Source organism: Lobosporangium transversale (genome assembly GCF_002105155.1).
Source record: "Lobosporangium transversale strain NRRL 3116 chromosome Unknown BCR41scaffold_80, whole genome shotgun sequence".
NCBI lineage: Eukaryota > Fungi > Mortierellomycota > Mortierellomycetes > Mortierellales > Mortierellaceae > Lobosporangium > Lobosporangium transversale.
In genome coordinates, this window is record NW_019029058.1 from 49,126 (window position 1) to 71,992 (window position 22,867).

Consider the following 22,867-nt stretch of genomic DNA (forward strand, 5'->3'; position numbering starts at 1 on the left):
CTCCTCCTTAATACTCATTTTATAGTCTCGTCGCCACTTGCATTACTTGGATTCTAAAAATGTCACTGCGGTAGGCGAAGGCTGTTGTGCTATTTCAGGGAAACGAATGAAAGCCGAGTCTTGGTATGATTATCAACAAAACAAACATTGCGTGGGTTAACATGAAATTCGATTTGATGGTTCTTATTTCTTTTTCGTTTTTTTTTTTTTTTTTTTTTTTGTCTCATTATTTTGAGGTTCTGGAAACTGTAAACTGAAAGGGACCTGCGGTGGTAGTGATGGTTAGAGCAGCAAAGATAATAATAATAAATCGGCTTTACAGCTAATGGTTTTGATTACCACTTCTAACACGCCCAACAGGCCCCATGATTTGTACTATTCAAATTGCATATGTTGAGTTTTCAGTTGATTGCAAATTCATTCGTAAATGTGAGAAGTAGAAAGGATAATGAAGTGCTCTTATTCGCTGGTTCTGCTGTTCGTGCGATGGCTGCTTGAGTTACTGGTGATTGTGTCTGTGCTTCTCCCCACTCTAGGGCTTCTGCCTATGTTCGTGCTTATGCTTGTACTTGTGTTCCGGTCTGTATCACTAAAAATATTAGGTGGGTCGTCTGACCACCAATTCGTGGAAGCGGTGGCTATCTGCCATTGTAGCTGCTCCATGACAGAAATAAAGTAATAAAGTGCACCAAGGCATAAGATTAACAAGAGCGCAATTCGCAAGGTCAGGTTGGAGGATAATGATTCTAAAACTGGATGAGGAGTGAATCGTTGGGGTGTGTGGGTGTAGTTATGATAACTGTGGTGATGCCTTATGACAGAATTATAATAGTCCTGGAATGATTGTCGACCGTGCGAACTTTGTTGGTGACAAAAGTTTCTATGGATCAGATTCAACGCTGTGGAGCCCATGCTTTGTTCTTGTTGGCCCATGCCATGCCTGTGGTTTTGGTTACACAAGAGAGTAAAAAGGAAATTCATAGTGTAACGACGAACAAGATGAACGCGAGGAGGGAAGCGATTAAAGAATGTTACAAACCAAGTAGATATCGTCTGTTGATGTTTGTTGCTAGTCGACGTGGTTTACAATTTTCTTATTGAATGTTAAACGAGGCTGGAATAGATCGGAATACCTAGTGCGTATTTGGGTTTGGGCTTGACGTCGTTAAGGTCTCTGGAGTCGGGATTCTGCCAGTAACTTTGAAATCGCATAGCTTCGGTACCGGTAGGAATATCAGTGCTTCTTTTTCTCTTTTCTTTTTTCGCTGTCAGTATTACTGCCAACATCATGACTAGTCTACGATCACGTTTTGCTAGTGATTACAACCGCATTTACTAGGGATTGTTACTAAAAGTAAAAACGACGAAAGAGGTGGCACTGAGGATCTGAGCAACGATGAAGACTGTGATGAAAAGTCTGATGGTATCAAAGGATCCGTATACAAATTGGAGCGCCTAAAAAACAAAAAACTGCCCGTATGTTTGATACTGTTGTTGCCGCTAACAATAGTGGCGTCGGTTTAAGGGATGAAGAGGTCGTTGGTATCCTTAATATTATTATCGTTGTCGCTACCTCTGTTGGTTGTAGCGATGGTTACGGTGATAATGACAGTGATAATGATAGTAATGAAAGCGAAGGACTTGTTGAAAATGATGAGGCGAGGAATGACCTGGTGACGTCAAACAAGATGGAAAGATGTTAACGTAGATCAGGGTCGTCGAGATGATTGAGATGGTAGGATATCATAAAGAAAAGTGTATGATATGCCATGATGAATAAAACAGCTATCGAGTGGCACTAACATGTGTTTATAACAATGATATTAAGCAATTTCATGGGTATCAAGCAAAATCAGTAGAATCGGTGGAGCATAGACTATTTATTATTTATAACTGCAGGACCTTGAACCAACGAGATCATGATTCTAAAGCATTTAATCCCCTCCATTAGTCTAGATAGAAGGGGATGGAGCAAAGCCCTTCTATAATTATGGGTATCCTTCCATATATTTTTCTATAATGTTTACGTCTCCAGGAACCGGCGGAGACAAGAGAATTGGGCCCAATCTACCCAAATAAATAAAAGTCATTAGAGTGGCTCTTTTTTTTTTTTTTTTTTTTTTTATTTTTTTATTTTTTTTTTTACACATACCAACATTGTCTTTCGGATCGCAGGCGCATTTCAATTGGAGTGCAGGACTCTCCGGGCAATGCTCATACATGCCGTGGCGATATCCAATTTCATTAAAGAAGCGGATCTCCCGCCGTTCAAGCATCAATGCAGCCGCAATAGAGTGGACAGGCGCATCACCCCATCTTTCATAAAAGAAACCACCTGCCTGGTCCAGCAGGTTAAAAAAATCCATGTAGGCTTTGGAACGAAAGAATGATAAGTCAACGATTTCAAAGTTTGACCTTCAATAAGTAAAGCAAAGAAATAAAAATTAGTCAAACTGTGGTCAAATGACATTCTCCAGAAACACAAAGAAAGTTTACTCATACCAAAAGTGACAGTTATTATAAGTTTCGCCCATATCATAGCTGATCCATTCAAGTGAATTACGTTTGGCAATATGCTCGGGATATAGGGCCATAAAGCGCCGGACGTTTTCCCACAGTGTTGGGATAGTATCAACGTATTCTGGTAGAGCAATTGTAAATCCTGAAGAACGTAAACGTAATCTTACATTTGAGAAACAATGACCATAATAATAATAATAATAATAATAATAATAATAATAATAATAATAATAATAATAATAATAATAATAATAATAATAATAATAATGAATAGTTTTCTGCTTATTTTGATAGACATGGTACGTACCATATTTAATTTTTCTGGTCTTCATGACCATAAAGGGATCAAAATCAAGATCGCATGAAAAGGAAACATCGGGCTCAACACGCCAGTAGTAATCGTACGGCAGGACCAACTCGTGCTGGAAAATGAAGCCAGACTCGTATCTAAGATGGTAAAGACATAAGTAGAATAGATAAAAGGAATAAATACAGAGTTTCAAGCAGGACATGCGAGACAAACGCGCCAAAATACGACGCGTTTTGTGCTACGCTATTTTTTGTAGACTCAATTGACACACACACCCCATGCTCACTTGAGCAATTATACATTGAAAAAAAGTTTACCGGCACATATGGCGATATGATTCGGACTCGCCGTAAGGCACATTCCGGGCCTCCATCGCTATACGATTGAGGGCTGCTTGCGTTTGATTGATGTGTGCAGGGTAGCTCCAGTGTTCCTTAGGAATCAGACCTAAATAGCAAGAGTAATAAAAAATGATAGCAATAAGCGATATGCGATAAGCAATGCTCTACTACGCTATTTTGAGACATGCCATACTATGTTATAATTTTTATCAAGGTGTACCAAAGTGCACGGGTGCTGCGGTCATGGCGCGGATATGGGTCATAAAGTGATCCGTAAAGGGCACATTGTTCAGGAACACATAAGGATATCCATAGTGCCGGTTGAACGTGCTCTCAAGCATACGCATCGTCTTGCGCATATCATGCAGGTCCTTGTTCTGCAGTAATATCACAAACGCAGCATTTACACGAGGAGTTGGGTCGGCAGATGAGTTGGTTAAAGATGAAGAATAATGTTGCCGATCCATTGGTTCACTAGATGTGGAAGATGCTGTTGTAGGAGCAGAGCACGCTGGAAGGAATGTGTCCGTTCTATGATCGGAATCAAAACGATCGAAACCATGATCCCACCAGCAGGCTACCATGATCCCCAGAAAGAATGCACAGAGCAGCGGCCCTTGTCGACGCATGCATATACGGAGCATTGAAGAGAATGAATAAGCGCAGAAAGTATTTATTTGAGGTAAACGATGTAAAAAAAAGTATATTCTGCACACATAATGATGCATACCAAATCCTGTTTAATGAGAGCTTATGAGCTCCTTTTCTAAGTGCTGCTCTTTTCTTTTTGTTCATTGGCTTCTTCTAATCTTTTCTTTAAATTTACTTCTTTTACATCCATTCTCCATTCTCTTTATGTCTTGATTTGATTGTTTTTTTTTTTTTTTGGATTTAACTTGATTCACCTTCTACGATCACTCTCTTCTCGTCCTTCCTTCCTTCCCTGGCGATATTCACACATTTCCATTTACACACTAAGGCCTTATCAGGCAGCCAGGCATGCTTCAGCGACCTACTCCTTCTACACAACTCGCTCCACAGCACCCTTCCAGGGCCACATCCCCTGGTCCTTCTACTCCTTCCGCTTCACCCGCACCGCCTACGACTATTCAGCGTACTACCATGCTCGCCACTCCACGTCCTATTACCCGTCAGAACTTACAACTTCCAAAGCCAACCGCCGGAACTACAGGAGCGGCCACCGCTGCCACAGCTCCAATAGCAGCAGTTTCAACAACCGCTACGTCTCCAGGATTAGGCCCTACCATCATGAATAACATCCGCAGAGGGATAGCTGCCGTCAAGTCTACGTCGTCATCCCTTATTGATAAACCACAACACTCCTTGGATCATGCCAGCGCAGATGTCACACTTTCTCCGCCCTCAACTGCCTCCATGAACAATTCCCGCCCTGCATCTCCGTCCCCTCAATCCCAGGCTGCTACAGGAACAACTACAGGGACTAGCTCTTCTCCCTCGACGACAGGCGCCAAGACAGAGAATGTCACTGTTACTGTGCGTATCCGACCATTTAGCAGCTCAGAATTGCGTGCTGCTGGTGGACCAACTGAAGTGTGGGATGTTAGCGATGATGGATCGAAAATCGGGTATGCAGATGACTATGCTGTACAAGCACGACGTGCACCTGTCGAGTATATCTTTGGTAAGGAGCAACCAGGACTGTAACTGCGGCTATTACTATCATAATTGCAGCAGCAGCAGCGTAATGGCAGTTACAAATTCATGCAATAATACTAAATTTAATCACTGCATCAACCTAGATCATGCCCTGACTGGAAGTGATAACGAAGAAATTTACAACTCCAGCGTCAAGAACCTTGTCCAATCTGCTATGGAAGGCTATAATGGTAAGAAGGAATCAAATGCACTCAGGCGTTCCCATGGTGCTATTGAATCCAGGCTGCTCTAACAAATATTTGGTCTTTTTTCCCTTAGGAACGGTATTCGCATATGGTCAGACTTCATCAGGAAAAACATATGTAAGAGGCTCTTTTTTCTTTTTTTGTATTTGAGCAGACAAGGAATGAGGAGAGCAGAAAAAAAAAAAAATCCCTGTGCTCTGTTCTCTAATTAGCCTGTGCGCTCTGATCCACATTTTATTCTTATGACCCGATACTTTCGTCACGGCCGATATGAAGACCATGGTAAGGACTGGAATATGTTAAATAGTAAATGCCAGACAATGAGATGGGAGTCACGAAAAGAATGAAGTGACATAACATTCAATTGTTATTTTTACCCCCTTTGCACTTTTAGAGTGGAAATGAAACACAACCAGGAATTACCCCGCGTGCAATCGAGGATATTTTCAAGTATATTCGCGAGAATCCAGATCGCGAATTTCTGCTGCGTGTGTCATATCTGGAAATCTACAACGAATCCATCAGAGATCTTTTATCACCTGAGGCAATTGATTTGAAGATACATGAGGACCGGCGCGTACGTTGAAGATGATCTGTCTTTTCAAAATGATGTCTCGTCACTGTATTAGATTAATGCTTTGATCTCAACTTATCGTCATTCTTTTTATATATATCTCTATACCATAGCGTGGCGTCTATGTCAGCCCACTGAAGGAGGAGATCGTTACCACACCTAGTCAAGTCATGAGGATCATCGAGAGGGGCAATGGTAAGTCAACAATCATAGCCCATAATATCAAATCCATCGATTACTCTATATTGCATGGCAATAGATATACTCATAATGCACGCTTTATCTTCTTATCTATTGTTAGATCAGCGCCATGTCAGCGCTACAGACTTTAATGCTCACAGCAGCAGATCGCATTCTATTTTCCAAATTGTAGGTCATCAGAGCGTTTATGAGCACTTGAAAATACATCAATCAAAAAAATCTTTTTCTCATCTCTCTTTGTTTTTTCTTCTATTTTTATTATTTTTATTATTGTTATTATTGTTATTATTGTTATTATTACTCCTTAATATGTGGTTTCCTTAGGTTATCGAAAGCCGAGACCGTTCAGCAGCAAGTTCAGGAAGTTCAACGCCACGCAAGCCTGCAGGAGCCAAGCCTGCTGCCGCTGTCCGCGTATCGCAGCTGAACTTGATCGATTTGGCAGGATCAGAGAAAGCGACTTCAAATGAAGAGAGGCGTAAGGAGGGCGCCTTTATCAATAAATCACTACTTACTCTAGGAACCGTTATCTCAAAGCTAACAGAGGAAAAAGGGTAAATTGAATATGCTCTGTGTTGATTTTCTTTTATTACAAAGTCTGCTTATTCATTACCGTCCTCACATTCTAACGATTCTCGTTTTCTCTTTTATAAACATCTCTATATTTGACTCCTATTAAACAGTGCTCACATCCCATACCGTGATTCAAAATTGACGCGTATTTTACAGTCATCCCTTAATGGAAATGCTCGTGTATCTGTTATTTGCACCATTAGTCCGTCTTCTTTGAACGTCGAGGAATCAAACAATACACTCAAATTTGCTGCGCGCGTCAAGAAGGTCGTCACAAAGGCGCAGACAAACTCGGTCATGGATGATAAAGCTCTTCTTGAAAAGTATAGACGTGAGATCAGTGAACTAAAGGCACAGCTTATGGCGACTGTTTCTAATGGTAGTGATGTCATTGGAGTTGGTGGAGACAATAATGCAGGCGGTAAACAAGCAGAGCTCTCGACCTTGCTTGAGAAGGAGCGCCTTAAGCATGAAGAAGAAATGCTCGAGATGAACATGGTCAGGAACGCACTTAAAGAACGTATCGACCATCTCACAACGCTAATCCTAACATCGCAGTCAATAAACACCAAATCTGCAGCTCCAGAACGACCTATAAGCAGATATACAGTTGAGACCTCCGCAGATGGCACGGTACTTGAATTCCCCAAGGAGATTGAATCTCGTTTGGCACATAAGGATGCGCTCGTCAAACAGCTGAAATCAGAGGTGGAAATGCAGCAAGAGAAAATGGCACTAATGCGAGTAGCAATAGAAAAGACACTTAAGGGTGAAAGCGTTGATCTTGAAAAGACTTTAGTCAAGGTTTTGGAGGATCCACCCAGAGAGAAGCTTCTGAATGAGAAGCGAGCGTCGATCATGAGCGCCCATTCCTTGGAGCCAATAAGTGAAACCGGCAACAATGTCGATATAACTGCACCTAGGTCAATACAGTTAGGGAAGGGTGACAAAGCCGCACGTTCCCTACCCAATGCTGGACTCACTGGAGATGACAATAAGAGCTATCTTAACCTAAATGAAGACGAGAACGAGGATGACGATCTTTTGGACACACCATGGAACCGCGAAGAGCTGCGAAACCTTAGGCAAGTCAAGCGAGAGCTTGAGGTTGTCGTGGTTGCTCAGACGAAGAAATTGGAAGACGTACTGAATTCTGTACCATTTGAAGATTCTGATGAATTCAGGGATATGGTAATTGAAATGGAGGAGCAGCGCGAGGAAATTGTGACATTGAAAGAGGAGCGTGAAAGGCTAAGGATGAAAGTGACTGAGCTAAAGAATACGATTCGAAGAATGGAACAAGGGGGCTCTTCGTCAACGTCGTTATCGTCAGATGCAGCTGATATGACTTCAGGATCATTGGGACGATCAACAGATCCTGGGACACCCGTTAATGCAAAAATTAAGGAGTTAGAGATGATTGCACAGAAAGAGCGGCGACTTCGGATGGACGAACAGGCCAGGAGCATGGGACGGATTGACTCTTTGGAGGCGAAGCTGACCATGTTGAAAGCTGAGCTTTCTGTGTATAAACTTGCAGCATATGAATAAGGAATATCACACAAGAGGAGCATTTTATACATTATCATTCTTTTTTTTTTCTTTTTTCCACTTAAACACATTCATGGCTTTAGAGCATTGCATAGATCACAAACAGATACAGCCTACAACAATACTTTGTAATTTTGTAATTAAAAAAAAAAAGAAAAAAAAAAAAAAAAAAAGATATGTGAAGGCGTGAATTCTAATTTCGAGATGAAGCATAGTGAATGAGGAGTATCTTTTCAGGATTTGTCTTGTCAACTCCTGAAGTTCACGAAAAAAAAAAAAAAAAAAAAAAGCCACAAATACTCCATGTCAGTGTCTGCACCAAATTCACATTTTTGTGTAAGAAATAAATTTGCTTGGTTACCTTATAGGATCTGATCTTCCTGATCGTGAACCGGGAAAGGAAGGAGAGGAAAGGTGGGAAGAGAAGGCGGGGTATATGTGGTCCTGGCTTTTGGTTGTTAATCTCCCCATCTTTTCTTCCAATCCTTAACATACAGCCCAGAGCTCCTTTTTTTTAATCTACTCATCTTTCCTCAAGGTAACACTTACTCCGAGATCACACACTTGTACGACCTAAATTATCGAAAGGCTTGATTGGCTTGAAATATGCATAATTCAAAATTAGAAAAAGGGTCCTGTTTAGAACTACATGATGAGATCTCTTCTCCCTTCCTCTTAGCTCAAGTATGCTTCGATGTATAAAAGACAGCACAGGGAACCTCGATCCCCACCACAACTACAACTATATCCAACTATAACGCATCCGCACGTTTTATCAAATCCCATTATCATAAAAAAAAAAATAAGAATGAACAAGATCATATCGCTCCTCTTTGCTTCCTTAGCCCTTTTGTCTACATTTATATATACTGTTTCTGCACACTCCTGGGAGAACCATGTCCTTGCGGCCCATAATGCTGCTCGCGCACGCCACGGTGCCTGCCCTTTGACGTGGAGCGACCACTTATATGACCTAGCACTGCATCATGCGAGGCGTTGTAAGATTGGACCTTCTAATTCTCATCTAGTAAGTTCTCTGTTCATTTTTTTTTTTTTTTTTTTACAGTTAATGAACTGGAAATGAATCTAAATTTTCTTTCCTTTCTTTAATCTTTTTCCCTGTATCTGCTCACGAAGTATGGAGAGAATCTTGAATTCCTCCATATCCCGAATGGTGGCATCAAGGAAGCCGTAGCAGGATGGATGGCTGGAGGTCGTTTATATAACTTCCGTAACCCTGGATACACTACGGGATCTAGTAAGAGAAAAAAAAAAAAAAGTTTGACTTCCCTCTATAAGATGTGAATACTTTTCTTTCGAAAGTTAAACATGATGGACGCGAAAACTCGCTATATAAATAAATAAATGAAAAAAAAAAAATCCCTCAGTTGTTCACTCGCATTTTTCCTCTCTAATTAGGTTTTTTTACCCAAGTTGTCTGGAAAGCTACAACGCAAGTCGGATGTGCCGCTGTAACGTGTCCTCCTTTTACGATCTACCCTGGCAACCCGGCGACAAACATTGTTTGTTACTATAATCCTCGAGGCAATGTCCCCGGCCAATTCGCTCAAAACGTCGGCCCCCATGTTTGAAATGGTTCTCCCCGTTTCTTTCATATAGCATTAAATTCTTTATTTGAAAATAAATAATAAAATGACCAAGCACCAACAGCCACTGAAGTAGCAACTATCTAATGCCCAGGAGTATTCTTTAACATTGGAACAAGAGCTACTACAACCTTACATATTTATATCGTTGTTTATTTTGCTATTCCCTAGAAAGTCAGTTGGATGAGCGACAATATCGGTGTTCTCAGCATCAAGGATCACGATTTTTGTTCAGCTAACACTTCTGGTTGCCCTGGAAAGAGCATTTTCTCAATTTTTCTACTTTATACGAAAGTTTGGGTCATAATTGCTTCTAAAACGATTCTACCCGCGTACTTCGCCTCCCCATATCCATCTAAAAGCGGTATACTGTAGCCATGCGGAAGCTTGGCTTCCTAAGGTTTTTTTAAGTTAGTCCAGAAATTCATGAGGTAGTAGGACGCAAGAGACGAAAATAAATAGAGCTTACGCATTTTTTGTGGGTCTGCCGGCACCCAAATACTTGTGCCTAGCGTCATGCACGCTTTGCAGGGAGAGCGGGCGGCTCTTCCGTGGGTCTGTACTTCGCTGGTCTCTCTTGGCTCTCATGGCTCTCAATCCGAGCAAGACCGATTCTTGCGATATTTCCGCTCCAACTGTGTCTCGATCGAAGAATACTTCTCATGCATGGCAATATTTAGAGCGAGGGTACACCACCTCCAAAAAGCTGTCGCGGAGGTGTCGGGGTCAGCGGGCGCTGGTGTAAAGCTCGTGCACCCCCACTCATAAGCGAGGAGACAGTGGAGCTTTCCTACCGTCCTTCCTTGTTTTAATAACCTCGCGTAATATGAACTGTGGCCATCTTGCTCACTTAAAAGAAGGGTTGCGAGACGATAATAATATTCAGTACTATCCAAGGCTTCTCCCAGTATCTTCTTCCTCTGCATTGATACTCCTGGTAGCCGCATGGCCCTTTCAATGCCTAAGGCCCTCGTCTAACATGCATAGCGGCGTAGTCTCGGATTTGGCTTGTAACGGTTCCCATTTCGCCTGCATCCAGTCCGCTTTTTCTTGTCATGGAAGTTTTGAGGGATCTAGTTGTTAAGACCTCGATAGGGTGCTTGCTGCTGTAGCTATGGTTGGCCTTTGTTGCGCCCCTCAAGTTTATAATTGGTGTACCTTCATTTTTGCCCTTCTGAGGCTCCTTGGCATTGTGCTTTTGCTTTTATTTTTTCTGTTGCTCCTTTTTCCTTTCTCCGACGTGGGATGCTTAAGACTAGGCGTATCGCGTTCACGGTAGTTGCTGATACTAACTGTGCGTGCGCTCAATATGCTTGGCCCGTCAGAAAAGATGGACCAGAACTGGTTTCTATGCTATATAGAACGATTGAATGTCTCTAAAATATTTAAGAGAGGGCCAGCGATCAGTACTGGAGATGTTTAGTTTCAAGACCATAGCTACGACTTGAACTCTCGTACGTTTTGCGGTCCTGCAATCGCCTTTGCTGAGCCACTCTAAGGATTCTTTCCGTCGAGAAGACACTTGAATTTATCGAACTCAGTGCTTGATGGTAATACTTGAGTCGACATTTGATGGCGGGAACTAAAGACATGGAGAGCTACTTTGAAACGACCTTCTTCATAGACTACGTTCTACTCCAACTTCTCGCTAGCCTCTATATGATAACTTCGAAGTATTTATTGTAGTTCCTGTTCCATGCAACCTTTCGAACTAATTAAAGATTATTAATCAGGCCCAACGTCTCAAGATTTTTTGAATTACCATTGTCTAAGATCGCACAGAACAACACCAGATGACGGTGTGCTGGTAGGCTTAATGCTTGGATAACGTCATCCACGTCGTAAGCCCTAAACCTTCGTCGACGTCGCGGAAGGAGGCGCACTAGGGTGCAGACTTGTTCGTACGCAAAAAAATCAGAGACTTGAGATGCCACAATCCTATCATTCTTGTCATCATGGCATCCTATGCATGGATCCGCTTCATATGCACAAGGCAGACATCGTAGATAGAGGCGAGGCCTGATATCAGCTGATCTTTGTCATGGCCGCTCAGGATATGGGCCTCTCAGGGCCTTTCTGGATACGTTCCATGACTTGAGGACGAGTCCAAACCCCGTTCTGTGGATTTTTCTTGAAGGTGGTCGTTTTGTTTTTTCAAAGCGTCCACAATTTTCTGTCTTCTGGCTTGTCGTTCCATCCTTGCTTTTCCTTTCTCGGTACAAGAACACCCATCAATGTGTATGGTCAGGTTGTTCGTTTTGAAAAGATTCTTCATCTCGAGAATCAGGGTCTTGCCTTACATCAATGATGGATTTATTTTCCCTCTTTGCATGAACTACCATGCTATAGGTACTACCCATGGTTTGTTGAATATCAAACCCATTTACAATGGTAAGTTTATCCTTTAAATGGATGAAGGGCTACACAATCGAAAATCACACTCTCTTTTTTTTATTCAGAAATATACTTATTTTAGGCTGGGTATCATGACTATTAAGTAGCGCAATAACTATGTTGCAAATTATATAAAATTGGTGTCTGTCTATCGTAGTGACGACCTTACGATTTGTTGTTAGGAGCATTGTTTCTAGAGTCTCGATGAATAGTTGACAAAAGATTCAGGCTTGTAGTAGACGATGTCTGGGACTGAGGTAAGGTCGGGCTAGCAGTAGCCACTGTAGGCATAGCTGTATAAGAAACGGAAGCGCGAGATTTAGCTCCGCGGATATGGTTCAGATGTGGAGCAGCACCTGAGCCCAGGCGAGCAGTATTGATCAATGAAGATGAAGAGGAGCTTGTAGATTTTATGCTTTGCAAAGTGGAAACAGAAGGCCGATGGGGAATCTGTCGATGGCCTTTCAAAATTCTTGTCTCATCCGAAAGAGGTGAAGTTGAGGCAGGAGAGGACGATAGAGGCGAAGTGGAGAGTGGGGAAGCCGTGTACATGTGTTGACGGCGTACCTTGCTTCCGCTCCTGGTCAGACCCTCGTCTTCTTCCTGAGCATCAAGCTCATGAACAGATTCGTCTTCCCTCTCATTACTCTCGTCTTCTCTCTCTTCTGCAATCGAATCAGGGCTATAAATGTCATTTTCATCACCCCATTGTGGGCCAGCCTTGGCCCGTGCTCCGTCTTTATAGTACTGCGTCCGTCCTCGGACCAACATCAAAAGCATATGACCATTGCTCGGTTCCTGGTTAGACAATGGGGCACTGGCATGGCGTCGGTGTAGTGCCGGCATTCTTGAACTGGATGTACCCGAATTAGCAGGTCCAGTCAGCACGTTCGATGGTGGGAGCGATGTTGCAGGCGAGACAGGTCTGGAGTCCGATGCAGCCGTGGTAGTTGAGAGGGTGGCAGGAGCACTATTCATAGTTTTAATGGATGCAGTGTCCTCAAAGTACTTCTCGAACGAAAGAGCGTTATTGGCAGAGAGAGTTGGCTGAAGTGGACGAGGATTTTCGGGTCGAAGAAGGGTTGGAGATGCCAGTGGGAGAGAGTATGTGGAGGATGCAGGCGTGATGGGTGCTACTGTGCTATCACTGTTCACGCTGGGGGTCCTGCCCCATATGCGGAAGATATTGGATGAAGTTGGTGATATCGACGAGGGTGACGTGGGTGGGGCCGCTTGAGGATGGAGCTGAGCTCGGGGCTGGGACTGGGATTGGGACCGGGATAGAGGTTGCGGCTGTGATTGAGAGTGGGTGTTTGTATTGGGGTGTGAAGGAGTGGCACGTGAGATGGTCGAGACATATGAAGAGAATGAAGCCTTTGGTGAAAGGAGGGTCGCGTTGGTGCTTGGTTGGATCAAAGAAATGGAACTATCCTGCTTCTGCAGCACTCGCTGATGTGGGTGAAGAGACGATGAGCGCGAATGGGCTTGAGATACTGTTGGTGAGCTTTGATTTGACTGTCCTGGTTGGCCCTTGGAAGATGGGGATCGAGAGCGTTGTCTCCCTTGCCTTCCTTGCTGCTCCTGCTGCTGCTGCAGAAGCTGCTGTTGTGTTTGCGTTCGCTGGAGGGAGGATCGGAGTCGATTTTGAAGCTGACGCACTCGCCACTGCTCCTGGTCCTGTAGTTCAACCAGCTTCTCCAGAGGCGGAATACGGTTGTGAGACGCATAGAGGCCTGGCTGACTCAGACAGTGATCATCTTCTTTATTGATTCTATGGGTGCTGCGGGTGCTGCTGCCACCGATGCTTCCGCTACTGATACTTCTACTTCCAATGGTATTAGACCTTTTGGGGGTGATGGAAAGATTGTCATTATTGTAATCGATAGCATTATCATCGTTGGCCTCGACATCGTTGATGATATTGTTGGCGTTGTCGATGTTGTCGTTACTAGCTGCGGTGGCGTTATTATCATTGTCAATGTTGTCATTACTGTCGTTAATCTTTTCATAACTGCCTTCATTATTGTCTAAATTGGCTTTGTTGGTATCGCTATTATTACCGGGGGAGCGATCATTATGAGTGCCGGCGGATCCTACAGTTGGGGAAGAGGGTCGAATAGGTTAGTTTCGTGTTCATCACTTTCATCAAAATTAGTCCTCGCTCTTTGATCTCCGTCAACTGCATTCACGTTCATCCCCGACCCACTTAATTCGATAACAGGTGCATCTTTGTTCATACTTGTACTAAGCCTGAGGAGATCGCCCAACTTGCGAGTCACTTTATCAATATCATTATTGGTACTATTCTCATGATCTGCATTGGTATAGGCCTCTGCAGTTGTTGGTGCTGCGGCGACAAACAAGATACCGTTATCAGGTTTATTTTGTTTGCGTGATGTGTCATAAGACGAACGGCTTTGGCTTATATCATCACCGCATATTAAGGCCTCATCTCTTGTACTCTTTCCAGGAGGGAGCTTGTAGGCTGTATGGTTTGTGAGATATACAGGTTTCGTGTTATCAGTACCATTTTTTTCCAGCCTAATAGCCTTAATGTCTGCCTCATTTACTGATGTGGAAGATCGTCGAGGGCGAAGAACGCCCGAACCCTTGATCAAGACCGAAATGTTTGAGGCATTGGAGATTGTGGAGACCACTGATACTCGGTCCCATCTGTCGTCATGATACAGATGATTGTTATTTGTGAGCACACGCCAATTCCAGAGGAGCGTCATTGTAGTTGTGGCAGAAGCATAGGTCGTCGACTCATAAATACGACCCTTTCCAGAGACATCTCCAGCTGATTCTGCGTGTGGTGCCAGTCTTGAATTATTGCTGCCGTAACTATGCTGTCGGGGCATATCAGGCTTGGTTTCAGCATTTCCAGGTTGAGCTAAGGATGAAGAACCAAACTGATCCACCTTAAAGGACATGGGGCTCAAATCACGGAGCATTGGCATTGTGGGGAGGTAGACTGGGGTCAGTGGTGGCAACGATGACACCGATGGATCAAGAGGTGCCATGGGGGCTATAGAGGAAGAAGGAAGAGAGCTTTTAATTGGTCCCTTACTCTTTTTGCCTTTTGAAGCCTTAACACCGGCAGCTTGATTATCTCTTTGATTCCGAACTTGAGATCCTGCTACTGCTTCACTGGTTCCGGAGTCGAAGATTCGGGGTCGTGTATCAAGGCGAGGAAGCTTTGGCAACAGGCCCTTTCGCCTTCGACGCATGCCCGACGTTGTGGTAGACTCATGCTTCTGGTGCTGCTGATTGCCTTCAGTGGCTTCGTTGCCTTGAGGAGGCCTCCCTTCGCCCACCACTTGAAGTGGACATGGATTTGTGGCCGGGATTGCTGCGGGTCCCGACTTTGAACGAAAGGGTTTGGGCAAGAACGCGCCAATAGAACGCTTCTTCTTCATAGTAGTTGGACTTTCTGCTGGCATTGATGCCGGCGTTGGCAAAATCTGACTGTGGTCTTGGTTCAATTTTTCGAACTCGTTACCTGGCATGACAACAATGTGTTCCTCTGTATATGTATTGTCAAGGCCTTGCTGGGTTTGTTCTTGCTGTTTCTTAAAGAACAAAGACCCAAATTTGGATCCAATGGCTCCTGGCTTCCCTGTCCCCTTCTTCTTCCGACGACGACCTCGGTTTTCTTCACCTGCTATTTTGCCGTCTTCAGCAGCAGCCGAACGTGTTAGGACAGAGGTGTTGGGATGAAGTGTCATGAGCTCTGGCGACGATGTAATGCCTCGGTCCATATAATCATTAATGAAGCTGGGCGTTGTAGGCGAAGGAGGTATTCGAATTCCTGGTGATGGAGGCACCGGTGAGCAAGATGCTGAAGCTCGGAAGTGCTCTAGGTCAGAAGTATCCTCATCTTCTATGTCTTCTCCACGAATCTCGGTCAGGAGTTGCTGCGAACGCTTTTGCTTTAGAAGATGGGGTGATGTTGTTTTCTTGGTCATATCGAACTGAGTAATAAAGTCAGAGGATGCTGAAGCTGCGTTGACTGAACTGGGAGGATAAGGGGCCTGATTGGCCTTACTACTGCTATGGTTGCTGTCAGTGGAGTCAACGAGAACTGGGCTGACCAATATGGATGAGACAAGACTGTCTGCATTACTTGGTCGTCTGTGCGCAAGTTCGCAGCGGCTTTTGCCTTTTGAGGCATTACTGTGAAAGGGATTAGGGATTGCATAGCGGAAGACATTGGAGAGCGGCATTTTTTCTTTTTCCTTGTTGATTGTAGTACTGAATTCTCTTTTCTTTTTTTGTCTTCTTGCTTTCTCTTTTCTTTTTTCTGTTTTGTTTTTGTTTTATTGTTACTGTGGTATTCGTTCGTAGAGATACGGATACTCTAATGAATAGTTGTATTAGTTATTAAGACTAGGATATAAAAAGAGAGATTATGGTAGAAACAGGATGATATGATATGATTAGACTTCTGGTTAGATGAGTGAAGAAAAATTGTGTTTGAATGAAATTTATGAAGGCCAAAGACATGCCTGGCTTGTGCGTTATAAGTAGGTGAGACAGGGACGAGATCTGGTGATACAATAGATGATAGAGATATAAATGATGATGATGACAACAAACATCAGGAGGTTGGAAGAGAAAGACTTAGATGATCGTTAATGTCCGACAAAGTTCTTTGTGGTACGAAAAGGTGGGGAGAAAGACCAGGGGTTAGGGAGGCAGGAGAAAGGGAGACGAACTTTAAATTTCCAGCAACACGACCTTTTGTCAGACATTCCGCCCTCCTTTGCGAAAACATTATCCATATAAAGGATTGGCATTTACACTGAATCATACAGGCAGGACAAATGGATGCACAACTCTGAAAAATAGAGTAATTCATGTAAATTAAATTAGGCCATTTTTCGCTGTTGTGCACTGTTTTAAACCTCCTTTAAAAAAAGGAGGACCTGAATGCCGAGTAACTTTGGGCAAGATAGAGGGGAAATGGTGGGAAATCAAATGGGATTGCTGAAAGATCATAAAGAATATAGAACACGGCAAATAAATACGTGCAAAGTTTTATTCAAAGGACACAATAGTTAAACAAATAAAAAAAAACAAAAGTAAAAATAAAAATAAAAGAGGCGAGTGTGTGAGAGTGTATGTTGGATCGGATTTTACGGCAGTTTTCTTTACCTGGAGATTGCCTTTTGGCAGCGTGGGATAAAGTATATACTTTTTTTAGGTATGAAGGAGGGAAATCAAAAGGTGTGTGTGTATTTGGTGTAAATGAAAAATAAGGAAGACTGGCGGAGTAAAGTTGCAGGACGCGGTAATGCGCAAGGGAGGCTGGGAAAAGAAAGATACAAAGATAAAATACTATACTACAAATGATACAGGGAGAAGGGATGGTATAGTCAAATGAAGGGTAATGAGAGGGCAGAACAGGGCAAGGCAAAGAGGAGGAAGGGAGGCAAAGCAGAGTAGGGGGAGAGAAGGAATGAAAAGAAAAAAAATGAACGCGTTACGAGTAATAAAACTAAAGAAAAACAATAAATCAAATAATAAAATAACAGGGCGGGCGACAAAAAGGAAAAGAAAAAGAAAAGAAAAAACAGGGCACAGGCAGCGTTTTTATATTTCTTCCCACAATGTTGATCACTGTGAGCGTGTCATGCTGTTGAGGTTGTACACAGAGAAAAAAAAAATGCAGTGCATCTTCATCACTTTTCTCCCAACACAAGGAACCCTTTTTTCATGTGTAATGCAAATGCGTACCTTCTCGCTCGCTCATTCATGCTTTTCTGTCCCACGTTAACTTCAAACCCTGCTGTTCTTCACTGTCATGCCTCGTCCTTGTCTTCGTGACAATTAGGGAGATGGCGTACCATTGCAATTTCTATTATATTATTTGCATTATTTGGTATTATCTGTATAAAGCTATTTGTCTTGGCTAGGCGGCGAATCCAAAAATTGCCGAAGTTTTTGCTCTTGCCTGGCGATTGCTGATTCTTACATGATCACTATTTCAATTCAAAAATCATTGTAATCATTCAGACGCAGGATACAAAGGCACCTGCATATTCGTGATTAAAGACTTTTGTCACAGCCTCACAGATCACATTAATCAAGCCTATGAATGCACTCATGGTTACCTATTCCTAGATTGCATGCTCTTTCGATTCTAAGATTCGCGACTAAAAGACTTTGGAAACAATGACTTGTGCAGAACAAGAATCCATTATTATTCTTTTCTTCTGCGTGTACCAGTGCTAGATTACAAAGAAAGTCAGTCTGCTGAGAAGTTTGGTGGATCAACATTCACCACTGTATTACATCAATAAAAGAGCTGGATATACAAACAGTAATAAAGGGATTACGAAAAGCCTTGAGCACTTCACTACACACTCATATCTTTTTCACAGCTTTTGCACCTTCAGAAACCCTCTGTTGCAAACATGTCATTAAATGAGTAAATAAATAAAATTTTCTCCGTGTTTTTGATCAATGAATAGAAGTAAAGACACCATAAGGCGTAAGCAAGCGTCTCGGTAATTGCATTGTAAACTAAGAACCATCTCATCTTAAATGGTCCATGGGAACATCGCTCAGAAATGACGAGATGCATGTTTACCATCACATGTCCTTAAAATCTCATTCCTAGAAACAAGTGGGGGAGAAGGAGAGAAGAGGGAGAGGAGCATATGGGCCATATTCATACAGCGGTTATATGATTCCTCCTGCGGGAAGATGAATGGGAAACAATGATATTTCCAAGATTGAGATAATCTATGGCCAGGGGATGAAAAATTATTCGTTGTTTATATTCACCCTAGGGGCTGGTCAACAGCAGGAAGCTGTGCCAATTGATCACATAAGATGTGTCCCGCTCTATTTTGCGTACCAGTTCAATCCATACAAACAAAGCCTCCTCTTCCACACACGATCAGCCTTGATTACACAAAGAATCTTTTGTAGACTTGTATCGTCTATTTCGCTTGCTGGGCATAGCCAGCTTGAATAATAACGAATGCTAATTAGAAGAAGTCAATTGTTTATAGATTGGTTTCGTGATCACGCACGGCCCTCAGATTCATCAATTCATCTCAAGAGCCATTAAGCATAATTTAAGGATCAGTCCTTGCAAATGGTTAGCACACGTGCCTACTGCCACTCGTCCCTGAGCATTGGCGGGAATGTGTAAGTACCTTATTCAGCTGTATATCTTATATCTATAAATGTATAAATATACATATCCAGCCCCGAGGGCTCCCTCACGGAATGTAGTCTGTATACAGTATTTAAGTGATTTATTGAATAAATTTATAAGAATACACACCGCTTACTCATACCTACCACTTGACAAAATGGGCTCTTCTGATCTTTCAATCTGCAAAACATACTTTTATACAGCACAAATCCCGTGCTTTATTTACAGATCTGGCTTTTTAAATGCTTCTGTTTTTTTTTCGCTCTATTCCATACCTTCATAGCGGAAACCCTGAAACCCTGAAATAGCGAGATTGTTAGGATCAATGTCGGCCGTGCTTGAGCCGACATTCATACAATCATTAACCTTCTCGATTGTATCAAGCAAGTATTGAATTAGCCTCGTGCTGCTTCCAATGAAAGGAACGCTCTCAAGTAGCGTGGTAGGATAGTTCAAGGTATCATATGTTTCCTGAATATTGGATACAGACTCGGTTGCCGGACATCCAATGCTGGAAGAAGGGAGCTTGGCAACACTATTTGCCAAAGGGACGCTATCAATCAAGCTGATCGCAGTATTCGCCAACACCTTGACGGTTTGAATCAGACTGATACCTGGACCATCATCTCCACTGTATTCGCCAAGGTGCCCAAGGTTCCAAGTAAGTCCTGTAAGTGATCTTTGACAGGATTGCATTGATCCCTGGAGAAACCATGTTGATGATCCCCAATATTCCATGGAAAAACGAGATAGAATTTTCAGTTACTGTTGCTGGGCCAATCTCGAGATCGGCAAGTAACTACTTGGCTTTGGTCAAGAGAGAGTTGATGATTAACAGTCTATAGCAAGGATCTAGCTGACGTTGCTCTGACGGAATGGGATAAAACCACTTAAGGCTTCATTCATCTTTGGCCTGTCAACGCTATGGATATCATCAAAAGCCGAAGTTGTTGATCCATCTGGAAGAACATTACAACTCAACAGCTATCAGTTTTTTCAATGTGTATCTGATTTATATCCTGGATACCATCCCCATAGAAAGCAGATGAACCTGGAAATGGTTTTTAAACATGCCGAAATACTAAGGGAGTACTAGCGAGTATACTATTTACTGAGCCACTGATCCTGCTGCTATTCCTGATTGCTGAAGCTTGCCGAGAGAGCCAACAAAGCTGGTTAACGTATTCGACATCAAGTCAGCAGGAAGAGGTGAGGAGATATAGCGTCAAATTACATCAAGAGAAAAGATTGAGGTTTTAAGGCACAAATCTCGATCAGTTTGTCATATTTACGGGCTTTACATACATACAAATTACATAAGCCTAGACACTAGGCAGTTATGAAAGAGCACGTACTCCTAAAAGTGCGGGAGCTCATATTATGCTGTTATTGCTATTTATTCCCTTCACGAAGCTCATAGCTCCTCATCTCCCTACAATTGCTTACACTTAGCTTTCTAGCCCCTTTCCTTTTTTTTTTTTTTTTTTTTTTTTTAGAGGGAGGTAAGATTCATCTGGCGATCTGGGATAATACCGTTGCCTATTGACTGGAACCGGGAGTTGGACTCCTGAAAAAATCAATAGATCGTCGGACGAAGTAATTTTTCGGTGACGCAATAGAGCCAGAATTGTGCTGCGCTCTTCTGTTTCTCTAGGAGGAAATAAGAGGGACGCGTGGACATCGTGAACATGTCTTTTTCATTCTATTTCTCTTCCCTCACTCAGCATCTTTCCTTCACCTTTTACGACATCAAGAACTAAACGCTCCCAAGCTTTGGATTCTTCCCTGATAAAAAGAAAAACGATACTGGCAATTCAAATAATTAGACATTATGGAGATCGACTCGGACATTCCTCATTTCCTCGCCACACAGAAGCGCCAGGTCCCAGCAACGCTTCAAAACTACTACAACACCTTTGAAGACCTTTATGAGCGCAAGTTCGTACTTCCTTCATCTTTGACTCCTGTTATATAGTTGAAAGTCAGCGTGTCTAGTAGATCGAATACCTATATTTTACTAGTTGTCTAATAAGAAGTATACCTTTTTGATTTAGATTATGGCATCAATTGACACTGGCGGTTCAAGAATTTTTATCAAAGCCCGAATCAGGACCTTTTCAAGTGGATCTTTACAATAACTTCATTTCAGACTGGGAATCAAAGATGAGTCAGCTTAAGTTGGTTACGTTTGGCGTCTCTGCTTCAAAGCAAATTCCAGGTATGTGTGTGCTCATGGAAATCCATATGTCCTTAAAATATGGAGACATGTTTAGCCAATACGATCATGTCAGCTAGCTAAACATACGCAACTGATCTTTTCATAGACCACACACAAGCCAGAGAATTCTTGAAGACACTGACAGAAAAAGTCAATAAGGATGAGACAAGAGACGCCTACGTGCTGGCAAAGATGGAACAGAGTCATTTTGGATTGTTATTGGGCGATCTGGACTCGACCAAGAAGGACTTGGAAGAGTGCTCAAAGCTCCTTGATAGTTTTGACTCTGTTGACCCTCATATCAATGCCAGCTATCTCCGTGTTTCTGCTGACTTTTACAAGGTAATCGGGAGTAGTAACGAAGATCACGCTTATCTTTTTTTATTTTTTTCCTTTTGAAAGGATTCAAGAATTAATGGTGCATGTCATTAAATCAATGTTACCTTCATGCTTTAAATATATGCATTGCATTTGATGCTTATATCTATTATCCAACTGTAGATCAAGGCTGAATATGCAAAGTATTACAAGAATGCATTACTCTACTTGGCATGCGTGAACATTGATGATCTTTCTCAAGCCGAGAAGGCAAGCCGTGCGAACGATCTGGCTCTGTCGGCACTCCTTGGCGATTCGATTTATAACTTTGGTGAACTTGTAAGGCTTGTCTATGACCTTTTTGTGTAAAGGATAAAAATTTGTGCTGTTATGGAGAACAGTTAATTTGAATCCAACTGGATTAATTCACTGTATTAACCTTCTCCACATTTAAAACGTAGTTGATGCATCCAGTTTTGGAATCTTTGGTCGGCACAGAACGCGAATGGCTCAAGAATCTTCTCTTTGCTTTCAACAGTGGCGATATTGGAAAGTTCGAGGCTCTTTCTCCTCATTTTACTCAAGAGGTATTGTCGACGTTGTTATTGCAATGATTTGATAATGAATATGTCGACAAGTTAAAATGAAATGTTCAGGTGGCAGTGCGGACTGACCTTTCTCTCTCTCTTTTTTTTTTTTTTTTTTTTTTTTTTTTTTCTTCTCTACCTTTTTATCTATTAATGGATTTTTATTAGAATATCTTGCAATCCAACATCGATGCTCTGCGCCAAAAGATCTGTCTGATGTCACTTACAGAAACAGTGTTCAAACGCAGTTTCGATAACCGCTCGATTCCTTTTGTAACCATCTCTTCTGAGACAAAGTTGCCTTTGGAGGAAGTTGAGATCTTGGTGATGAAGGCACTTTCGCTTGGTTTGATCAAAGGAACTATTGATCAAGTCGACTCTGTTGTACGTGTGAACTGGGTACAGCCACGTGTCCTTGACAGAAATCAGATCAAGGGTATGCAAGATCGACTTGGTGCGTGGAATGAAAATGTCAAGGCGACAGCACTCACTATGGAAGCTGAAGCCTTAGATATCTATGCGTAGTATTATTAAAGAGTTGTAGTGTCTCTGGACAATTATACGATACAAAATATTAAAAATTTACAAGCAGCAATAGATGAGGAAACCTTTTTTTTTT

The 22,867-nt window shown here is 42.4% G+C and overlaps 7 protein-coding genes across 7 annotated transcripts; 4 read left to right on the plus strand and 3 right to left on the minus strand.

The window, feature by feature from the left end:
* Positions 1-2,023: 2,023 nt before the first annotated feature.
* On the minus strand, positions 2,024-3,638 carry BCR41DRAFT_314957 (nucleotide-diphospho-sugar transferase; the record flags this gene model as incomplete). Its single annotated transcript, XM_022021199.1, has 6 exons — positions 2,024-2,067; positions 2,153-2,415; positions 2,503-2,662; positions 2,828-2,967; positions 3,148-3,277; positions 3,392-3,638. 6 exons carry the CDS (start codon positions 3,636-3,638, stop codon positions 2,024-2,026), a joined length of 984 nt encoding a protein of 327 aa, XP_021875440.1.
* Positions 3,639-4,047: 409 nt separating this feature from the next.
* Positions 4,048-8,070, plus strand: BCR41DRAFT_343331 (P-loop containing nucleoside triphosphate hydrolase protein). The gene is made up of 9 exons (XM_022022329.1): positions 4,048-4,834; positions 4,953-5,039; positions 5,128-5,171; positions 5,331-5,336; positions 5,449-5,631; positions 5,742-5,823; positions 5,930-5,997; positions 6,154-6,383; positions 6,513-8,070. Exons 1-9 carry the CDS (start codon positions 4,171-4,173, stop codon positions 7,951-7,953), a joined length of 2,805 nt encoding a protein of 934 aa, XP_021875441.1. The 5' UTR covers positions 4,048-4,170; the 3' UTR covers positions 7,954-8,070.
* A 691-nt stretch (positions 8,071-8,761) lies between these two features.
* Positions 8,762-9,545, plus strand: BCR41DRAFT_314942 (CAP domain-containing protein; the record flags this gene model as incomplete). The annotated part of the gene is made up of 3 exons (XM_022021197.1): positions 8,762-8,980; positions 9,091-9,211; positions 9,373-9,545. 3 exons carry the CDS (start codon positions 8,762-8,764, stop codon positions 9,543-9,545), a joined length of 513 nt encoding a protein of 170 aa, XP_021875442.1.
* A 976-nt stretch (positions 9,546-10,521) lies between these two features.
* On the minus strand, positions 10,522-11,152 carry BCR41DRAFT_402224 (hypothetical protein; the record flags this gene model as incomplete). Its single annotated transcript, XM_022029289.1, has 3 exons — positions 10,522-10,696; positions 10,801-10,908; positions 11,019-11,152. 3 exons carry the CDS (start codon positions 11,150-11,152, stop codon positions 10,522-10,524), a joined length of 417 nt encoding a protein of 138 aa, XP_021875443.1.
* A 979-nt stretch (positions 11,153-12,131) lies between these two features.
* On the plus strand, positions 12,132-12,983 carry BCR41DRAFT_365032 (hypothetical protein). Its single transcript, XM_022026106.1, has one exon. The coding sequence runs from the start codon at positions 12,573-12,575 to the stop codon at positions 12,789-12,791; it is 219 nt and encodes a 72-aa protein (XP_021875444.1). The 5' UTR covers positions 12,132-12,572; the 3' UTR covers positions 12,792-12,983.
* Positions 12,984-19,389: 6,406 nt separating this feature from the next.
* On the minus strand, positions 19,390-19,863 carry BCR41DRAFT_375812 (hypothetical protein; the record flags this gene model as incomplete). The annotated part of the gene is made up of 1 exon (XM_022026983.1): positions 19,390-19,863. The coding sequence occupies one exon, from the start codon at positions 19,861-19,863 to the stop codon at positions 19,390-19,392; it is 474 nt and encodes a 157-aa protein (XP_021875445.1).
* Positions 19,864-20,919: 1,056 nt separating this feature from the next.
* On the plus strand, positions 20,920-22,853 carry BCR41DRAFT_365034 (hypothetical protein). The gene is made up of 6 exons (XM_022026107.1): positions 20,920-21,063; positions 21,180-21,343; positions 21,450-21,685; positions 21,845-22,000; positions 22,123-22,248; positions 22,417-22,853. Exons 1-6 carry the CDS (start codon positions 20,957-20,959, stop codon positions 22,771-22,773), a joined length of 1,146 nt encoding a protein of 381 aa, XP_021875446.1. The 5' UTR covers positions 20,920-20,956; the 3' UTR covers positions 22,774-22,853.
* Positions 22,854-22,867: the final 14 nt, after the last annotated feature.